Genomic DNA, 22,256 nt, shown 5'->3' on the forward strand with positions numbered 1-22,256 from the left:
CCATTCTTCTATCAAACTAACCGCAAACGTGAGTGAAAAAAGCATAGACTTTCTCGATACCACTGTCTTTAAGGGAGATTACATAGCAGAAAAAATAAACTGGATATAAACAGATACTCATCAACTCATCAAGTTTTACGATTTCATCGAATTTGAACAAGATCTTCTGATTTCAACCAAGCCTGTACGATTGTTTAACAGCGAAAATGAAGTACAAAATTTGACTGTATCAAATTATTTAAATTAGTGAAGTCTCTTTGCATTTAAAATTTCAGATCAATTGATGCAAAAACGAAAAAAGTTGCAAAAAAATTGAAAAAATTTGATCGAAAAAAGTGAGCTACGAATTTTCGAATTTCGTAGTTTTTCAAATGTTATCAGGCCAAAAATTACAGGTAGATTGTATAAATGAAAATCTGAAGAAAACGATGCAAAAATGCACCTTCTAGAGCCGATTTTCGACTTTTTGCACATGTTGACCTCTGGCATTTCTGGTTTTGCAAAAATTTCCAATATATATTTAAGGAACGCGCTGCCACTACATAAGTTTTAGGAATGATGTAAGGTTGCTGCAAATACTGCAGTCTAAGCACAGGTAAGTGTGTAAAAATCGAAAAAAAAAGAATTGCCATTTCGATAAGCAAAGTCCCACAACTAGAACCACTTGTGATACTAAGTGGGACTTTGCTAATGTGCCAATTTGCTAGTGAATTTGAAAAAATCAATCTTCTACATTAAATAGGTCATGTGCTAAAGCAGTAAAAAGCGCAGAAGTATCCTATGTACAGTAATGACTTAATTGTTGTCTGTAGTTTTTAAAAATGTAGTTTCGTGCCTTTACTTAATATTGATTCAGTGTAATCTTTTCTCTTTTTAGAATAACCTTTAACCTTAAATTTTACTATTCTTTTATATGCAAATTCTACTTGAAATAAAGACATTACTGGAAGTTTGTCTTAATTTAGTACCTTCTTCACCCCTTGAGAATATCTGGAACATTCCAGGAATTGTTTGATAAAGTTTTCCCACTTCTTCAGAAACATACATCCCTTTATATCATAACCTTCCGAAATACGGTTAGCCTATATATTCACCTGGAAATAATTAAATTTTTCATATTTTCTACCAATAAGCACACCCCTTTACATGCACTACAAAAGAACAGAGAATGGACGCTAAAAACTTATGTCATTTTTAGTAAGTTAACTTTGTATGGTGCCTAGTTTCCTACACTAGTGTTGCTGACAGAGCCATGAAGTATTCTCGATTACAGTGTAAAACAACGAGCCAATAAGTACATAATCTTGCAAAAGCAAAGTTCCAATCGTTCCATTCTTTATTTAGCGAGATGGTTTTGGAAGCTGGTTTAAATCCGATAGAAACAATTAAACACCCTGGGGAATTCGACACAATGTTGAAAACAGTTTTATATCCTAAAGATTTCGATTCAGTCTCAGGTTGGATACCCGATGTTGGCGATGAAAGTGTTTTAAAAGAACCGGTAAGAAATCTTGCAAATGATGCTGATTTAGCTAGAGTGAGAGTTGTTGCTCGAAACACAATAGAAAGAGTAGCGAGAGCAGCTAATCATGGATTCGAAAAACGAGTACTTCAGTACAATAATATTGTTGAGAATAATAGGTGGGGTAATTACGTAAATTGGAAATTATATCCTTTATTCGGTCTGTTGGAACATAGAAAAGTTTCCATAGGGTTACCATATAAAATTCATCTACAAAGAGAAATCAACGATGATAAGATATTCTTTGGAGAGAATGCTTCAGATACCCGTAATAACACCATCAATTGAAGTAGAAACGAGAATATTCAACTCATTAACTAAAGATATTGAAATAGATTTCTTCATCGTAATACGGTAGGTAGCATGACTTTAACTGGAGAATCCACCACGTGGCCAATCACTAACACTATTAAACCAGCAAGATATGTAATGGTTGGTTTCAAGAACTTAGCAGATTCTCAAACGAATAACAATAATGTCTTCAGAGTGGCAATGAACCAAACTCAAGATCCTATAATCCATAAAGTTCAAGTAAGATTAAACAACGATAATTATCCTAACCAACCTTTAACAATTAATCCAACCACAAAGGATTATAATGAATTGTATAGAAACTATAAAAATATGTGTGAATTATTTGGAAATCCACCTCAGTTTGAATATGTAGATTTTGCACTTAATCATCCAATCTTCTGTTTTGATCTATCAGCTCACCAAAAAGATCTTTTCAAAACAGGAGTCAACATAAATATTCATATTGAAAAAACACAAGGAGATGTAACAGGTTATTGTTTATTATTAGAAGAAGCAAAACATTTAATCAAAATAGCAGATAGAAGAATGATAAGAATTGAGTGAAAAATACACCCTTAAAAATGAAACCAGAAACTTTAGTTATGAATATAATAGAAGCTGTTGAAACAGATTCCCCAGCTGTAATAACTTTCAACGGTAAAAAAAATCAACATAACTAAAAAACTTATTGATAAATACAAATATTGTAAAGTCAGAGACGATATAGACTTAGAATGAATTGATACAAATGTAAAAAAAAAGGTGGATTTATGTTTTCCCTACCTTTAATATTTGCTGGTATTACAGTGGCTGGTGCTACAGCTGCTACAGAGAAGGAATATATCTTTCAAAGTATAAAGGAGAAGGAGTGATTTTTGGAACAAATTAGAATAATAAAAAATGGGCAAAAAATTGAATCATTCAGAAATATTTCCTAATAACCCATGCTCATGTGTATATGCGGTAGTTCCGGTTCTGGGAAAACTCAACTCACTTTTAACATGTTGACAACACCAAACCTTTTAGATTTCGATTCTCTCTATATCTACACAACAACACCAGATCAATCGTATTATCAATTTCTCAAAGCTTTAGAATATCTACCAAAGAAAGACGTTCAAGACCTATTTCAATATTACTAAGAAAACGAAGAAGAAGTGGAAATAAAAGATATCATAGATAACTACATTGAAGGAAAGAATCCAACGGATATAAAAGTTTTTCTTACCAAAAATGTTAATGATCTAGACTTGTCTAATATTGATAGCAAACGAAAGAACTTAATATTGTTTGACGACTGCGTAGCGCAAAGAAATCAAGCTGTTCAAAAGAATTCTTCACGAAAGGTAGAAATCACAACTGTCACTGCATATACAAATCCCAATCTTTTTACGGGATGGATTCTATGTTTATTAGAAAAAATGCAAATTGTTTTTTATCATTTGAATTAAACGATAAAGATTTATCTCAAATCATTCCGTCGATAAATCACGGAATGGACAGAGATACATTCAAAAAAGTTTGTAAAGCTCAATGGAGAAACCAAGATGAACATGGATATGTATTTGTAAATACTAGAAAACTTGCGGGTGAAACATATGTTAATTTTACTTTTTTTAAAATGAGTAGCGATTGGAATAATATTTTAAGAAATAAAGAATATATCAAAGCTAAGAATAAAATAAAGACCCAAGTTGAAAATAACAGATTACAACAACTCGGATTAACGGAAAATCTACAAACTCTATTTCAACCCATATTAAAATCTCAAGAGGATATTAAAAAGAGACTCATCCCTCCTATAGAACCCCTACCTCCTATAGAACCTTATCACCCAGACCCGAATCCATATGGTGGTATTATAATTAGGACATTAGACAATATAATGAAGTGAATTGTATACTAAAAAGACTCCTAGAAAAAGGTATCATAGATAAAAATGATTATAAAAGCGTGATTAAAAATGTCAAATATAGAACAACTATTCGTCATCACCACAAATAAATCAGACATTAAATTGTCTCTAGATTATGAGTACGAACTCGATCGCTATCAAGAATATGAATTGGGATTAAAGTATTTCTCTGTTTACAATTCCATTAGAAATATCAATGAAAAAAATAATCAAATAAAAATATCAACAGATAATGGAGTTACGTTCAAAACCATACGTTTACTACCAGGAAGCTACGAATACACAGCCATTAACGAATACCTGATTATGGAGGAAGTGTCAATGGTAAAAACAATATTGAATTCGAAGGTAATTTGAACCTGAACAAAATAAAATTAATATTAAGAAATAATAGTCAAGTTGATTTCAACGTAGAAATTCATTGAATGCGTTACTAGGATTTGATAAACGAGTATACACCCAATCCACTTTAGCACCGCATAAAGCTAATATCGAGAGTGATATCGATGTCATAAATATACATTGCAATTTGATCAACGGTGGATTTTTCAATAAATACAAACGTCAGATTATTTACAGTCTTCCAACATTCACTGTACCAATTGGATATAGAATTATAGAGAAACCATTTAAAAACAACATATTTACCACTTAATTCGTTCATGATTAAAAATATAAATCTGGAAATCAAAGATGGTAGAAATAGGTTTATAGATTTTGGTAAATTTTGAGGAAATTGTTATTCAACTTAATTTAAAACAAAAAAATTAACACTCTTCATTCTCTTCTTGAATAGTTAGATAATCGTAATCATCAAATTCATAGTTTTCATCCATGTTCAATTCTTTTCCGTCGTTGTAAGGATACACGATCCTTCACTGTTTGGTGCTTTTCTCTTAACGAGATTTAGATAACTTCTAAAAACTTTCTTTTGTTTATCATCATCCTTTGGAATAACTACTCCATTGGTGAAACTTTTTACCCATTGTTTCTTAAATTCATCGTTTAAATACGATTAAATACATCGTGTCCATTAGCTAATCGAATATAATCTTCTACGGTTATCTTTTCTTTAGAGTAACCCTTAAACGTTTTAATTTCTTTTAGAACACCATCGGAAGTTAGAATGATATTGTATTTAATTTTTGGCGCTAAATATAAACCAAATATAATTCCACCATCACCGTAATCATTCTTTCCTTTACAATAATCATTTTCAGACACCAACCCAGCTTCATTTAATTTATCCCAATTACTAGACGAAATGTATAAACTATCGGTGTCCGTATAGTACATTTCAGGCTTATAAAATCCATCTATCACGCGAATAAAATTATTCATTATTTTTTTACTGTGAGATAAACGAATGATCCCCAATGACTTGGTGTTAGTCGTGTAGATTTAGGAGGTGTACAATCAAATTCCTTTTCTTCTTCATTTATCTCAACTATATATTGACTATCATTTATTTATTTTCATAGTTTGTTACGTGTGTATCAAAGTTGGCTTTTAAAGTCGCTTCACTCCATAGATGTCTCGATGTAGTTATATCCTCCTGAATAGATTTACCATACAATGAATTGCCTAATAATTTCATGCAATTACTACCTTCTCGTTTATATTTATTTCTTAGATCTATCAAAATTAAAATATAATCTCTACAGGGTGGAGTTTTAAAATTTTCTTCGTAAACTGTACCAATATTTTAATAATTCGTCCACCGGCTTTGTGAGTGTGAGTAAACTTTTTCTACGTTTTCTTTTTCGGTGTGTTTCAGAACCATTCTAGTACTTTCATACCTTTCTTCTTCAACCATTTCTTTATCGTAATGATATAAATAATACCAACCCTTTAAAGATAAAGAAGGAGCCTAAACTTCTTTCATTGCTTGATTGTATTTTATCAAACAAGCTCCGAGACATAACGTATCTCTTTTAGCGTAAGGTTCCCATTCGTTTCTTAAAGATTCCCAATTATCTTTGGTGTATTTTGCAATATTAATATCGGTGATCTTTCTCAAATTCATCGGTAGATTAGATGAATTACCCCATGCCTCTAAACTAGATGATTCATGTTGATAGGAACATATGAAATTAATATTTTTATTTCTTTCTGTCTTTTCCATTTTTTCTGTAAATCTTCATCGGTGAATGAATTAGTTAAAGGTAGAGACAGAATTCCTCTGGCTGTTTTTAAAGGGCATTGTGTTAGTTTTTTTACGTTTTTGATCATGATCCAGTTATCAAAACCGCTACCGTAATGAGCAAGTAATGTTATTCTTTTTTGATCAATTTTTCCTAAACGTTGCAACATTTGATCGATACAATCTGCACCTGCAAATACTTCTACTATATTCATTAATTTATTATAAAATTCTTCTGGAATGGGATCTGTCGCCTTTAAATCTGGAAAGAGATTATTTATTCTGTCTAACATTTTTCTAAATTAATTAACGTGCAAGAATAAGGTATGGCTTTATTTTCATTATAGGTTTCGCAATCCCATGCGTATAAACAATCATCGTGAATGGTTGGAAAAACGTTTAGTTTTTGAGGTGAAACTTGCGTTATCGCATTATCATCTTTACAAGTTCTCCATACGTTTTTATCATAATTATCTTCTATTTCTGTTCGTAAACTTTTCTACGTTTTCTTTTTCAGTGTGTTTTGGAACCATTCTAGTAGTTTCATACCATTCTTCTTCTACCATTTCTTTATGGTAATGATACAAATAAAACCAACCCTTTAAAGATAAAGAAGGAGCCGTTAGATTATTGGAAATGTTCTGGAATACAACTTCTTTCATAACTTTGTTAACTTCGTGAAACTCGTATTACCGCATTAACATCTCTACAAGTTCTCCAGACATGCGTTATCGCATTATCATCTTTACAAGTTCTCCATACGTTTTTATCATAAATGTCTTCTATTTCTGTTCGTAAACTTTTCTACGTTTTCTTTTTCAGTGTGTTTTGGAACCATTCTAGTAGTTTCATACCATTCTTCTTCTACCATTTCTTTATGGTAATGATACAAATAATACCAACCCTTTAAAGATAAAGAAGGAGCCGTTAGATTATTGGAAATGTTCTGGAATACAACTTCTTTCATAACTTTGTTAACTTCGTGAAACTCGTATTACCGCATTAACATCTCTACAAGTTCTCCAGACATTTTCTAATTCTTTAATGCGTAAGGTTTTGTTATTTCTTCTAATGAGACAGAAATGTGATTTATGTAAGTAAAATACCCAATCTAATTCTTCGGATACTTTCTTTGGTTGAAAATGTCTATGTTTGGGCATATAAATTTGAAAATTAGTATTAAATTTCTTATTGAATTCACAGATTCTAGCAGTTGTCATAACTCCCTTTCTGTTTGATTTTGAAAAACTGTTGATGAAAACTTGAAATTCTCTCTTGTAGTCTTCGTTTAAAACACGATTAACGCACTTTACAAAGCAGTATCCATCGCTCGGTATATAACAATTTATACCGCTATATTCATTGATCTTTTTGAGTAGGGTAACACCACTACCCTTTTTTGATCTTTTTATTTCTTTGAAATTGTTTTTAGGGAAAATGATTTTTCCTGTGAAATACCAATCAGAAGCATCCGATTTATTATCCACTGTTGCGAAGAAATTGCGAAAAGTTTTGGCATTAAAACCTACAAATTGCATGTATTGTTTGTGTCCTCCATCTTGAATTATCTCTCCATCTAATTCAATTTGCCCTTTAAATGTTAAAAATTCATCAGTGATAAGCTTAATTACCTTGGAAAAAAGTTCATTTGATATGAATTTTTCATCGTCTGAAATTTCAATTTTATTTATATTGTTTAAGCAACTATTTTTAACTAGGAATTTTTAACTTTTATTGATGATATTTCTTCATCAAATTTATCTAAAATTTCATTGAATTTTTCTAATTCTTCAATGGGGTATGTTCTTATCTTCTCTCGATCTTTCGAAAAAAATGAATAATTTATTAAGATATATATTTAAAATTTCTTTTTTCTTTTTATAATAAGCTTTCTGTTTTGATGTAAAACCTTAAGTAATAAATCCACAAGGTGAAGTTTGAACGGCAGTGAACGCGGCTAATACAGTTGGGACAATTATTGGAAGCATTAATCCACCAGTTACGGCTGTTGCCACCGTTATCCCTACTGTTAAAACTGTACTTAATGTGTTGAAAACAGAATCGATTCTACTCCATGTTTTTCTACATTTGTTGAATTGTTTTAGTTTTTCTTTTAGTTCGTTTTGTTTGTCTATCATATATTGTTGTCTACTTTCGAGTTCCATTTTTTAGGTAATTAAATTAAATGAATTTCTGATAAACCAAAAGATGAAAAGTGTTTAAGATCAACAATAGGTTGCCCATAAACACGTTCATTATCTGTTATAATTATTTCAGGATTAATAAAAACAACTATTACACTTATTAAGGAAATTTGTTCTTTCGAATCATTAATCTTATTCAGATGAACTGAAAATTTTGGTTTTTCGATATTGATTCTTATCATACATCTACAGGTATATATACCTCCAACTTCTCTACCATCATTACGTTCAATTATTGATGGAAATATTATAAATTGTTTTCCTCGTTGACTTTTATGAATATCGATTGAGGTAAATAAATCAGTTGGACAGATAATTTCGTCTTCATGTAAAAAAATTTTATTAACAAAATATAGTTTAACATATTCGAAGTCTGTTGCTCGTAAAAACTGAAAATTGTTTCTTACTTTTTTTAGTTCTGGATTTCTAATGGTATTCATTGATGGTGAAGTCCCATTTCCAATATCATATCAAAATCACTCAATGAAAGTTCATCTTCTTTATTATCTGGTATGATTAACATTCTAAACCTTTCTATATATTTTCCACTCGTTTTAATTTCATATAAGTGATTAACCTTGTTGTTTTCGTTATTTTCATTTAGTATAATTTCTACAGTGTTTCTATCATTGATAAACTGAAGAACTTTTTGAGAGTTAAATTTTTTATTAGAAGAAAGTGAGACTTGTTTGAAGAATAATGAATCAACTTTTACCTGGATGGGAAAATTAATTTCAATTACAAGGTTTCCTTTAAAAGTAAAATCTGATGGATAATCACTTTAAATATATTATAGGGGGTGGGAAAGAAGAAGAAAATACTCCTATATTTACTTTAAATCCATATTTTTCATATTCACACTCTTTTAGATCAAAATTATTAGCAATAGAACCATCGTCACGTCCCAAATTTCCAAATGGAAGATTGAAATAATATGATTCTTTCTTGAGATACTTTTTATACGCCCACATGAATATGTGGTCGTATATTGACGTCGGTCCGTCCGTCAACATTTCTTGTGAGCACTATAGAGATTACAGTTTTTATCTGATTTTGATAAAACTTGGTGTGATGCTTTAGATTGATCAGATCTCGGTCAAATTCGAATTTGACATATTTTCGATGAACGGTTTTTGAGATATTGCCCTTGACTTAGAACGCCTTGAAATTTGTTAAAAATTGTTCGTGAGCAGGATTGAAGCTACAGTTTTCATCCGATTCTGATGAAACTTGGTGTGATCTTTGGAATTGATAAGATCTCGGACACGTTCTAACTTGCCGCATTTTCGATGAACGGTTTTTAAGTTATTGCCCTTGTCTTTGTAAAAACGCATCAATATTTGTTAAAAATAGTTCGTGAGCAGGATTGAAGCTACAGTTTTCAACCGATTCTGATGAAACTTGGTGTGATCATTGGAATTGATAAGATCTCGGACAAGTTATAACTTGACGCATTTTCGATGAATGGTTTTTGAGTTATTGCCCTTGACTTTGTTAAAATGCGTCGAAATTTGTTAAAAATAGTTTGTGAGCAGGATTGACGCTACAGTTTTCAACCGATTCTGATGAAACTTGTTGTGATCATTGGAATTGATAAGATCTCAGACAAGTTCTAACTTGATGCATTTTTGATGAACGGTTTTCGAGTTATTGCCCTTGACTTTGTAAAAACGCGTCAAAATTTGTTCGTGAGCACAATAGAAGCTACAGTTTTCAACCGATTCTGATGAAACTTGGTGTGATCATTGACATTGATAAGATCTCGGACAAGTTCTAACTTGACGCATTTTCGATGAAATGTTTTTGAGTTAATTCCAATAACTTACGAAAAACGCGTCACAATTTGTTTGTGAGCACAATAGAAGCTACAGTTTTCAACCGATTCTGATGAAAATTGGTGTGATCATTGGAATTGATAAGATCTCGGACAAGTTCTAACAAGAGATATTTTTGATGAACATTTTTTGAGATATTGCCCTTGACTTTGTAAACACGCATCAAAAGTTGTTTTTGCCCTTGATTAGAGCTGTGTGATTTAATTGTTTGTTGTATTTGGGTTATTGATATTGATTTTAAAAAATTTTGTTGAATTATTCAGCATAAATAATTTCTTCAATATGAGAAAATTCGTACTTTTGTCACTAAAGACTGTTTTATTATTTCTGACAGCTGCCAGTGGGCGTATGTTACCTAGCAACTCAAGCTATCTTTTTCTAAAGCGACTATATTTTTGTCCGGTTTCAAAACTAGGTTATTAATAGTGGTTATCTGTTGCTGAATAACACTATCATCAATGTTTTGTATTTGTTGTTGAATATAGGTTTTGATTTCGCTATCATCTATATGTTGTATTTGTTGTTGAATATAGGTTTTGATTTCGCTATCATCTATGTTTTGTATTTGTTTTTTAATATTTGTTAGTTCTTTTTGTAATTCACTGTTAAGTTTAGTTTCTCAGAGCATTTAATTCCTGTTGAAACTTATCTTCATTTTCATCTGGAATGTTATCTATTAATTGTTGAATGTCTAATTTTTGTTTTGCAATCTTATCCTCTAATTTAGGTATTAATGAAATTAAATTTTGTAACTCAGTTTTATTCGCTACGTTGACCAATTCTTTTTGAATAAAACTTATTAAACCTTTTACCTCTTGTTGTAGTTTAGTATCATTAATAAAAATTTTATTATTTAGTTGACGTTTGAAGAATCTTTTCACATTACTTATTTTATCTTCTAAATGGTTTTATTTACTTCAATTGAATTTATTTGTTCCCGTAAATATTCCTTGTGAACAGCGTCATTATCGTTTTCCGGAGACTTAAAATTAGTTACTTTGAAATTGTTCATATCTAAATCACCTTGAAGAGTGTCTCCGATTTGATCCACAAAGTAAGGTTTCGCTTTATTCATCCACACTGTAGTGTTAGGTTTTTTAGTTTCTAAAGATAAAGAACCTAATCCAAACTTGATCGCCATTTTTATTGAGTTAAATTTATTACAATTTCTTTGAACTGTTTTCCTAAACTCAACTGATATAAAACCCAAAGTGAAAGCTGACCACAAAACTTTTGTCCCGGTAATTGAATTTGAAATGTTGAACATTTGATTGGTTTATTAGTCAATTGCATTATCTCTTCAGTGGGTTCTAATCCATAAGAATCGAAGAAATATAAGTCATTTGAAGAGACTTTGTACAAAGCAGAATGATGAACTCCTTTTTGATCGGAAGTATGTATATTTGTTATCGCATAAAATTTACCTTTCTTATATTTCAGATCATTTATTTCATCTCTCATACAATAATAAAACAGTGATATATTTAACTCATTCACCCATCTCATAAGTTGAAAGTTTGTGGTTGTATCGTTTCCATATTTATCGAGACATTCATTCATTTTTAAAAGTCGGTTTTTTGAGGAGTATGCGGTAAGTATTGTTGAAATATATACGTAGCTTGAGTTTGAAAAAAATTGTATTATATTCTGATAAAACACATTCAATAATATTTTGAACATAAATTTGCATTTAAATTAAAAAAATTTAAATTTAAGAAAGCTTAAATGCTTGTCTACATCTAAATTTCTTAATCTTTGTTTTCGAGAAATTCATTCATTTTTAAAAGTCGGTTTTTTGAAGTTCGTTTTGATAAAACCTACCTATGATTTGTTCTTTGTCTTGATCGATTAATTCATATGATGGAGGTGATGTGGTGTTTACTTTATCAACGATGAATATTTCGTTTGTCTAGTATCCAACGTAACCTTTTTCAAATTTGCTTTTATATTTGAAAATACGAACTCGATCTCCGACTTTTAAGTTGGGTTTGATATTTAAATTCTTTATTTCATTTTCGTAGTTATGTTGTGCGTTAACTGACTTTATAATATTTGGATTACTTGAGGCGTGTGTTGGTGTGACACCTATAGATGAATGAATTTTGTTATTGTATTCATCTACAACCTCTGTTAATATTTTAAGCCATTTTTGAGATTTCAATTCCGTGAATTTTTTGAATAATTTACTTTTTAGAGTCCTGTTATATCGCTCAATAACTACAGCTTTACCTTCATTATGCGTACTGCAAATTTCAAATCCCAGAGATTTCATATTTTTGTTATAAAATTCACTTCCTTTATCTACCCACAGTTTTTCTGTCGGTTAGATTGTTTCATAATCGTTTCAAATACGTGTTTGACTGTTTTGTTTTTCAAAGGAATAACCCATACATATCTCGTATACAAATCTATAACTGTTAAGCAATATTTAAATCCTCTTTCGACTGGCATATGAATTAAATCGGCTGACCATATTTCATCTTTTTCAAACACTTTGACTTTTAAAAGCTTTTTAGTTTTTCTAAATTCTTTATGAATTTCATGAGCTAATCCCATGCCCAATTTCATCTTTGCTTTTAACAGTTTTATGATTAATGCTCTTTGCATTCTCTCTTTGAAAGTTGGATTTGGAATATTTTCAAGTTCGATTATCATTTGTCTGTCTGCTTCGTGTCTGAAGTTTATGTCTTTGTTTCTGTATAGCATGTCGTGTTTAAGCGCAGCGGCGTCAACTCTACTGACTGGTTCTTCCCCTGGTTTGGGTTTATCCTTTTCGTCTAATCGCAGATCTAACCTAGTACCTGGACCAGTGTAATTATGACCGGGAAGATGTTTTTCTCCGGGGTATTTCGCCCATGGAAATCCAGGAAGAGAACCCAATGATTTTTGTATATCTCCTGAACCGAAATAAGTTTTTGGAGCGTGAGCGACTATCATTTTTATCCTATAACTTGAAAACCTTTTCCTTTCCTTTCACTGTGTCGCTTATACTCTTTCCTGCTTCCGCGATTGAGCCGATGGCTTTCGCTCCGGTTAAAATGAGTGATTTGAAATGTAGGATGTTTAGGTGTAAGAATTTATGAAATGTAGGGAGTTTAGGTCTTTTTTGGGAGCTTATATATTGGTCGCATTTTCCCCATGAAATGAAATGGAATATATAAGCTCATACACTACTTAATTGAGTTATCAGTAAATTAAGTATTTTTATTCTTATTTTTTTAATTCATACTACAAGAGCTTTTTCTCTTTTTTTTTATTTTTAATTGGGTTCATCCTCAGGTGATAATAAACAATTCCACCAAGTTTTGGCTAAATCAGGTGTTTACAAGCTAAAGATTGGACTAAACCAAATATGTTTCTAAGAACAATGGCAATAACCCATATAAATAATTTCTTGGGTAATGCCACTAACTTTCTTTCAAATCTGTTGAGAATTCATGTTCCTTAAGCAATGTTACATGATAATGATCATCTAGCCGTTGCTCTCACAATCCCATTCTCGTCATTAATTTTGATTGGTAGAGAGTTTACTTCAAACAAATTATTGCGGGAAAATATTTGGATAACCAGACACTAAATTGTTTTTTGTCATATAGTGTCAATTTTCAAACAGATATTATATAGTTTTTTTTACAACAGAATATTCATATTGAGATAGCATGCGAATAAATGATTCGGCAAGTGAGTACAACTACACCAATGATTGATGTCCCCTTCAAATTCGCCATTCCCTAAAAAATCCCACCTGGAAAACTTTAAAAATTGTGTAAGATGGACGGAAGTGTTAAAATGCTCTGAAATTTTTTATGAATATTATACGGGTTTAGAACCTTCTGTCAAGTTTCACATCGATGGATTATCAAAAAGGCGGGTGGTGCAAAACTGTATATTTCCGAATAATTCAATGGAGTCTGCCCACCATTTGCAATCACCATCCCTTAGTGTTCAGACAATTAAAAAAAACAACCTCTAAGAATGGTTGATAGTTATGCTGCATTAACATTGGTCGTCTGTCGCACTATTAATGCAAACATTGAATCTTTATTGCCCACTCACAAACATGCTACTTACCATTTACGATTGGATCTCTGATAGTATAAGCCATGAATGGTTCACTTGCATCAAATCTTAAGGAATTATTATAGGCCAAAGTTATCTTTTCTAATGTTTCTTCATCAAGAACTTCACATTTTTCTTCCATAAACTGACTACCTACAACCGTTTTATAACTGTTATTAGTGTTATTATGTACAAACATAGAACAAATAAATTTGTTTTAAAACTTAGAGAAAAAAAATCAAAATTATAAAGCTAATTATTGCTAAGCCTCGATACATACCGATCCATATATAATTTTTATTCCGAAGGGCTTTGGAAATCAAACCCATAAAGACAAACAACAAATTATTTTCAGTATTCCTTCGTTTACAGTTCCAATTGGGTATAGAATAGTAGAAAAACCATTTCAAACAACATATCTACCAATTAATTCCACTGAATACTTTCTTTTGTTTATCTTTCAGAATTACAACACCATCTTTAAAACTTTTTCTCCCAGGTTTATCGAATTCGTTTTTAATGTCTCGCTAATTTAACATAATTGTCCACAGTCAACTTATTTTTTGAATATCCTTTAAAAGTTTTCTTTTCCATTAATTCTCTGTTAGAAGCTAGAACAATATTATTTTTCCACTATGTATTAATAATCATTTACTTGTTCATAACGTATTATATTTGAATCAAAATTTGCTTCAGACCATAAAAGAAATTCTGTATTAATATCTTTCTGGACAGTTTTACCTTAAATAACATTTCCCAATAATTTCATGCAATTGCTACCTACAATATTACCCTGTAGTTTTTATTCAGTTCTTTTTTCCTTTTAAGTCAAAATATAGTCTTTAAAAGGAGGGATTTTAAAATTTTCTTCGTAGACTATACCATCTAATATTTTAATAATCCTTCCACCAGCCTGTTCAATTTCCTGTATGTCGACTGAAGTGAGAACTTATTTACAAAATCCATTTCTAAATCTTATCTCATCAACAGTTTTTGTTTGGGTTATAATATAACCGTTAGATCGTCTTCTTTAACAGGATAACTTATTTTGTTTTTGGCTGGTATTGGTTGAAAAAAAAACATATATTCTAAATTTTTGTTCATTAAAAAGCTTTACGAATTCATTCTTTTCGGATTGTTTGAAAGCTCTTCCTTATTCAGCTTTTGGATATTCACCACCAAATAGCAGAAGCATGAAGATATTAGCGTCAAATGCCATTAATTTAGTGGACTACGAAACGAATTTGTGAAGACCCAATAGATCTTGTGTCTTTAAATACATTTGACATATTTCATTTCATTTATTCGGCCCGAATTTCATTATGTTTGCCGAAGCTCTACCACCTTTTACATAGCGTCTATCAAAGTGTCTGATGAATGGATCTACGTGAGAACATACTTTTTATTCTTAATATAAATAATACCAACCTTTAACAGATAGAGAAGGTGCTGTTAAATTATTTATAATAGTTTGATTTATCATGGATTTCATGACTTAATTGTATTTTATCAAACATGCTGCTAAACATATAGTATCTCTTCTAGGTTCCCACTCTTCTCACCGAGATTCCCAATTTGTTTCCTTAAATTCTGTAATATCTGAATCAATCTTTCCGAAATACATTGGTTGTTCTGATGATTTTCCCCAATCTTTTTAACTGTTTACTACATGTTGATATGAACAGGTGAAATATATTTTTTGAAAATTATTGTTTTTGTTGATAAATTTCTTTTCATTATTCAATTTTCTCTGTAAACATGTTTCTGTAAAAACATTAGATATTACTAAATGAATTATGCCTCTATTGGTTTTGAGAGGACAATGAGTTAATTTTGCCATATTTTTAATAATAATCCAGTTATCATAAACACTACCAATGTGAGAAATTAGAGTTAATTGTTTTTGATCGACAGAATCTTAATGTTTTAACATTTGATCTATACAGTTTACAAAATTGACACATTTAATAAAAATATAGCAATATTCTCCAATATATTCCTTGATACTAAAAGTTTTTATCTGATTTGAATGAAATTTAGTGTGATCATTTATATTAATGAGATCTTGGATAAGTTGGAATTTGATGATCTTTCGATGAACGTTTTTGAGTTATTGCCCTTGACTTAAGAAAAACGCTTTAAAATTTGTTTGTGAACACAATAGAGGGTACAGTTTTCATCTGATTTAAATGAAATTTGGTATGATCATTTATATTGATGAGATCTTAGTCAAGATTGAATTTGACAATTTTTCGATCAATGGAAATTGAGTTATTGCCCTTGACTCAGTAAAAAAGCATCAAAATTTGTTGGCGATAGAGGTGTCAGAATTATATTAAATAATTTGTGTTTGTCAACAATATCTTGCACAAATTAGATTTTTGGTATGATTTGACACAGATAGGTGACCACCCTTGATATACTGAAAACATATCAGGAAAGTAGGCTAGGCAACCACTTTTGATCGTATGAATGGTTTGAAATTGTTTGTTAACGAATTTTTTTTGCAGTTCGTTCGAACCCACTGCTTTGTTTTCGAAATGACTATTTTTTTTTTTTTTTTTTGTCTACTTCTGGTCACGCTCCCCAGCCAAAACTGCTCATACCATAGATTATCCGACATCATTTTCTCTTATACTTAGCGTGTCGCTATTGTTTAAATGTAAAATGACGCATCTTCGCCAAACCGGAAATGACGTAGGACTTTAACCGTTCATTACGTCTTTCCAATACCTGCTATTATTCTGAATCTATTTTGAACATAATTTTTGTTTTGTTCATTACTTTGAACTAATGTCTAAAAGATAGCAATTTAAGAAATTTCAAATTTTGACTTTTGTCGCTGACTTTTTGAGATTTTATTCAAAGCATTTTTTAAACTTCCACAATTTTATTTCAATCGGTCTAACAATTTAATAGTAGATAAGCATTTTAATTCCTGACAAAAATCTATTTTCAAAATTTCGATATCACTTCCGGTTTTGACGTCATTCGCCTCTAAACTTGAAATTTCAACTTCCGGAATTTTGTAGGTATTTGAAAAATTCTTTTTGAAATTAGTTAAAATTGTCCCTATAACAATTTTAGAATCAAAAAATTTGACCCGGAAGTATTGTGTAAGACGCCATCTTGATATGACTCATTTTTATAAAACTCAAAATGGGGCCTCGGGGTAAAATTGGATGTGCGTAAATTTGATGTTTATGTAAACTACAATCGATTGCTAACAAAACATTGGAAGCCGATTTTTGAATTTTGGCTTTGTATTTTTTTTATTTCCGGTTTTATGTTTTCAGTAATTGTCAAAACTATTAAGGCTCATATCTAGTGACTTTGACCTTTGGTGACCTTGTGACCTGAACAAAAGTTGTTGCCTCTTACGAGATCTATCCGATTATATCCCCACTTTTGTTGTGCATCGTTAACTTCCGGTTCTACAGCCATTGGAAAATCGCGATTTTTAACTTTGAAGAACTCTGTCACGTGACCTAATTAACATACAACAAAAATTCTTATATATTCTTTGAGTGCATGATCTCTCCTTTTTGACGATATATCACACTTGATATTTTGATCAAAATTGCGCGTTTTAAAAATTTTGTACTGACTTCTATAGTAACTGTGCCTAAAATCGGGGTGTCTATAATTAACCGACAGTCACCGTTGCCCTAAAAAAAAGTTTAACTACGAATATCTCATGATCTAATGATTGTAAAGACTTGAAATTTTGAACATTATTTAACAATGTAGGCATCATCACAGACAAATTAAAATTTTTGAAGTGGGCGTGGCACATCCGGTGGGCATTTACCTTTACCTGAAATATTTGCAATTGTCATAACTCGCAAAGTTTGCAATTGTCATCCTAGAAATTTTGCATGAAAGTAGATCACAGCTTAGGACAATTTGTGATAAGATTACAGTTGTTTGCGTTCTTTACTTTAAAAAGGGGAACAGGTTTAAGAATTTTAAAAATTTTCATTTTTGAACTTTGATCTTTGATGTCCAATATATGTTTTACAGACGTCCGAAAACAGCAATTTTCGAAACTTCATAGGCTCATATTACTTTTATTTAACCTTTGTTGACCTTTTGACCTGAACAAAGGATGTTGCCCATTACGAGATATATCCGATAATATTTTCACTTTTGTCGTGCTCCGTTAACTTCCGGTTCTACAGCCAATTGAAAATCGCGATTTTTAACTTAAAAAAAGGTCTATCACGTGACCTAATTTACATAAACGAAAATTTATCTTTTGTCCTTATTACACGCAATCTATTCTTTCAAATGATATATAACACTTGGTATTTTGATTAAAATTGAATTTGAAAATTTTGTATTGACTTCTATAGTAAGTTTGCGTAATTTTAACGGTTTCTATAATCCACCAACAGTCACCGTTGCCTTAAAAAAAACTTTTAACTACGAATATCTCATGCAATTTTCAACACTTTTAAGGCTTATATTCTCTTTTATTTGACCTCTGTTGACCTCTTGGCCGAAACACAAATTATTGTACCTTTCCAAAAATATTTTCATTTTTGTTGTGCGAATTGAACTTTTAACTTTACAACTATTTGAAAATTTGACTTTTTACTACCGAATGTTGACACCTTTTAGTACCGAATGGTATCAAATCCATGCGTCTTTTCACTACCGAACGTTAAACGATTTAAACGATTTTTTTTACTATTGAATGTTTACATGCTTTTCTTTCCGGTAAGATATCTCATTTTGACTTTAAAATGCAACGTGTTATCGATATATCAGGTTGGATGCACACTGCTTCGATACCGTTATAATGGTTCTATTTTTTTTTTTTTTTTTCGTCCACACCTTCCTGTGCTTAGACTGCAGTAGTTGCAGCAACGTTTCAAATTTCATAGACCTGCTATATAGGCGACGATGTGCATAAATATAAATTGGAACATTTTTGCAAAACCGGAAATTCCACAGTTCAGCATGTGTAAAAAGTCGAAAATCGGCTCTAGAAGGCGTATTTTTGCATCGATTTTCTTCGGGTTTTCATTTTTACAATCTACCTGTAATTTCTGACCTGATAGCACTTGGAAAATTACGAAATTCGAAAATTCGTAGCTCACTTTTTTCGATAAAATTTTTCGATTTTTTTGCAACTTTTTTGCTTTTGCATCGATTGATCTAAAATTTTAAATACATAGAGACTTCACTAATGTTATTAATATGATACAGTCAAATTTTGTACGTCATTTCCGATTTTAAACAGGAAAGCGACTGAACTTCAAATCTACTTCCAGTTGAATAACTTCCGATGTAATTTATGAAGGTGAACAAAATTTAGCTGATCTTTGGCAAATAAAATTTGATTTTAAAATAAAATTCAGACCGGAAGTGATACTTTGGCCGCCATATTGAAAAAACACACTTTTGTAAAACTCAAAATGGGGCCTCAGGGTAAAGGTAGATATGCTCAAATTTGATGTGAATGTATTCCACAATCGATTGAGCAAAAAACATTGGGAGCCGAATTTTGAATTTCGGTTTTACTTTTTTGCATCTTCCGGTTAAATTTTTTTCCAACTTGAAACACCCACACCATGTGACCTTGACCTTTGATGATATTGACCTTCATAGGGTCAAAGGTCATTGACCTTGGTTATCAATTGATACTTTGACCTTTGACCTCCGACTTGTACTTCCGGTTTTATAGCTATCCTTAAAAAGCCAAATTCGCAACTTTGGACTGCTCTAGCATGTGACCTAATTAACCTAGAGGGTTAATTTTTTCGGTTTCCTAATGTGCTTCTCATGCACTTTACATAGATATATAACAATCGTTTTTTTAAAGCAAAATTGAAATTCGTGATTTTTCCAAATTTGAGTTTTTTTTACGATATTTGTGTCATTTAGAGCTTGGCGTATGTATATCTTATGATCTATTTGAAGTAGAACCTTGATATTTGGAATACAACTAGACAGTTTGAATATGAATTCACCTATGACAAAAAATTTATGTGGGCTTGGCACATCCGGGTTGAATTACTAATTGTTTACATTTAGAGGCAGGGGCATAACTCGCATAGGATAGGGCCTTTGCACACAATTACCTCATCCTTTTGGCCAGTTTGTGTTAACAGCTCAGTTGTTTCAGCTTTATAGTTCCAAAAATTTTTCGATTTTGACCTTTGTTGACTTTTGTTGTGTAGGAGCTTGACATTTCAAACATAACGTAACATTTTGAATATCAATTAAACTATGCAAAATAAATTGAAGTGGGCGTGGCACATCCGGGTTAAATTACTCATTATTGACATTTTTTGCCAGGGGCATAACTCGCAAAGTATACATTTGTTCAAAATGGAACTTTGCATACAATTACCTCATATTTTGAGCCACTTTGTCTTAGAAATTCGGTTTTTTCCGCTTCATAGTTCAAAAAAAGGGAACAGGTTTTGGAAATTTGTAGGATCAAACGTCATTGGTATTGGCTATCTATTTATACTTTTATATTTGCTGTCCTTTGTCAACTTCCGGTTTTATAGTCGTGTGCAATTTGAAATTTTGATGACGTATATCTCTTGATCTTGACCTTTTTAGACCTTCTCCCTTACAAGATGAAAGGTCATTAACCTTGGCTATCTGCTGATACTTTCATTTGTGAGGTCTGACGTCTACTTCTGGTATTAGAATCTTCTAAAAAATGAAAATTTCTCAACTCTAGACTGTTCTTGCACTTGATCTAATTATCGTCGAAGGTTGATTTTTTCAGGTTCTTCTCCATTTGCTTCATTTGCAAAGTCCCACACTGTGCCACGTGTGACTCTAGTATGTGTTTGTTTTTCGTAATTTTTTGTGTGTGCCATCTTGAAAGAACTTCTGAGGAGACTGCGGTTTCAGAAATTTGAATTTCGAAAATAGTAGGTGGGTAGAACACAAATTATCAATCCAGATTCTCAAAAAAATATTTCCGAAATTTGCCCGAAACATTAAAAAATTACCAAAAAATGTTGAAAATCACGAAAATCAGAGTTTTCGGATTATTTTTTGCAAAAACTTTAATATTTTTTTCCACAGAATTTGCACCTTCAATATCTTCGTTTTGTACATTTGCCGTGTATGCAAATTCCTAACCGTTCAGCCGCCATTTGTAAAAAAGCAAAATATCTGAAAAATACTACTCGTCCACCATTTTTAATCTGATTTTTTTCAAATTTGTTTTAAATTGTACATTTGAAAAATATCAAAGTCCTCTAGAACCCCTTTTTTGGAATTTCGAATTTTTCTTTGCACAACCTTCATTCAAAGCTTTTTATGATAGGCCTTGTATATATAGGCCGATAACTTTTGACCTTGACCTTCTGCAACCTTTAACTTTCATCAGCAATATCTTCTCTGGCTACACTTTCATTTGATACCAACATTTGTAATTTTGGAAAATTACTTTTGATTTAAAGGGTATTTGAAAATGAACAATTTTCTTAAATTTCCTATATTCAGAGGATTATATCACTAGAACCTGTGCTTTCACAGCAATCGGGATGGTGTCATTGCAATGTGCTCGCCACAAGCATTTAAATGATATGTTAAAGTAAGTTTTCGGACATTTACTTCTTGAAATATTCAGGTTTGAAAATAGATCATTTTAAAATTTATTAAAACTCTTGTTTGAGTTCTAGCGCACCTAGTGAAATTTTTAAAACAGGAATATAATGTAAAAATTCACAGTTTTAAAACAATATATAAAACATTATTCATAAACAAAATTTATCAAAAAAATTAAAACTAGAACCACTCGTGGTACGGAGTGGGACTTTGCTCTTGAGCCAATTTGCTGAATCTGAATCTGAAAAAATCAACGTTCTTAGCCAATAAGGTCACGTGCTAAAGCAGTAAAAAATTTAGAAAATTTCGCTTTTTTGGAAGGTTGTGAAAGCGGAAATTGAAGCCAGACAAAAAATATGAAAGTATGATTACATTTCCAAGGTCAATGACCTTTAACCATGTTAAGGGGAAGGTCATTTAAGGTCAACGTCACTAGATATGAGTCATCAAACTTTGATAATACAAACATTATAAAACCGGAAGTTGAAGGTATTAATCTTTAGCCAAGGTCAATGACCTTCGATCCTACAAAGGTCAAGGTCATCAACCGTAAAGGTCAAAAGTTGAAAATATGCAAAATTTAAACCCTGTTCCTTTTTTTTTTAACTACGAGCGGTAACAACTGACCTTTTCACACAAATTGGCCAAAGGGGTGAGGTAATTGTATGCAAGGTCCTGTTTTGAACAAATGTATTATACC

The 22,256-nt window shown here is 31.3% G+C and overlaps 1 protein-coding gene across 1 annotated transcript in view; it reads right to left on the minus strand.

Annotated features, from left to right (window-relative positions):
- The window catches only part of LOTGIDRAFT_137351 (hypothetical protein), a gene marked incomplete at both ends in the record, with an annotated part of 53,257 nt that overhangs the window by 19,599 nt on the left and 11,402 nt on the right, over positions 1-22,256 (minus strand). The window contains one exon of the mRNA XM_009047569.1: positions 13,985-14,095. Within this exon, the coding sequence (XP_009045817.1) occupies positions 13,985-14,095 (111 nt within the window). The remainder of the gene's footprint in view (positions 1-13,984; positions 14,096-22,256) is intronic.

The sequence above is a fragment of the Lottia gigantea genome (genome assembly GCF_000327385.1).
Source record: "Lottia gigantea unplaced genomic scaffold LOTGIsca_114, whole genome shotgun sequence".
In the NCBI taxonomy this organism is placed as follows: Eukaryota; Metazoa; Mollusca; class Gastropoda; family Lottiidae; genus Lottia; species Lottia gigantea.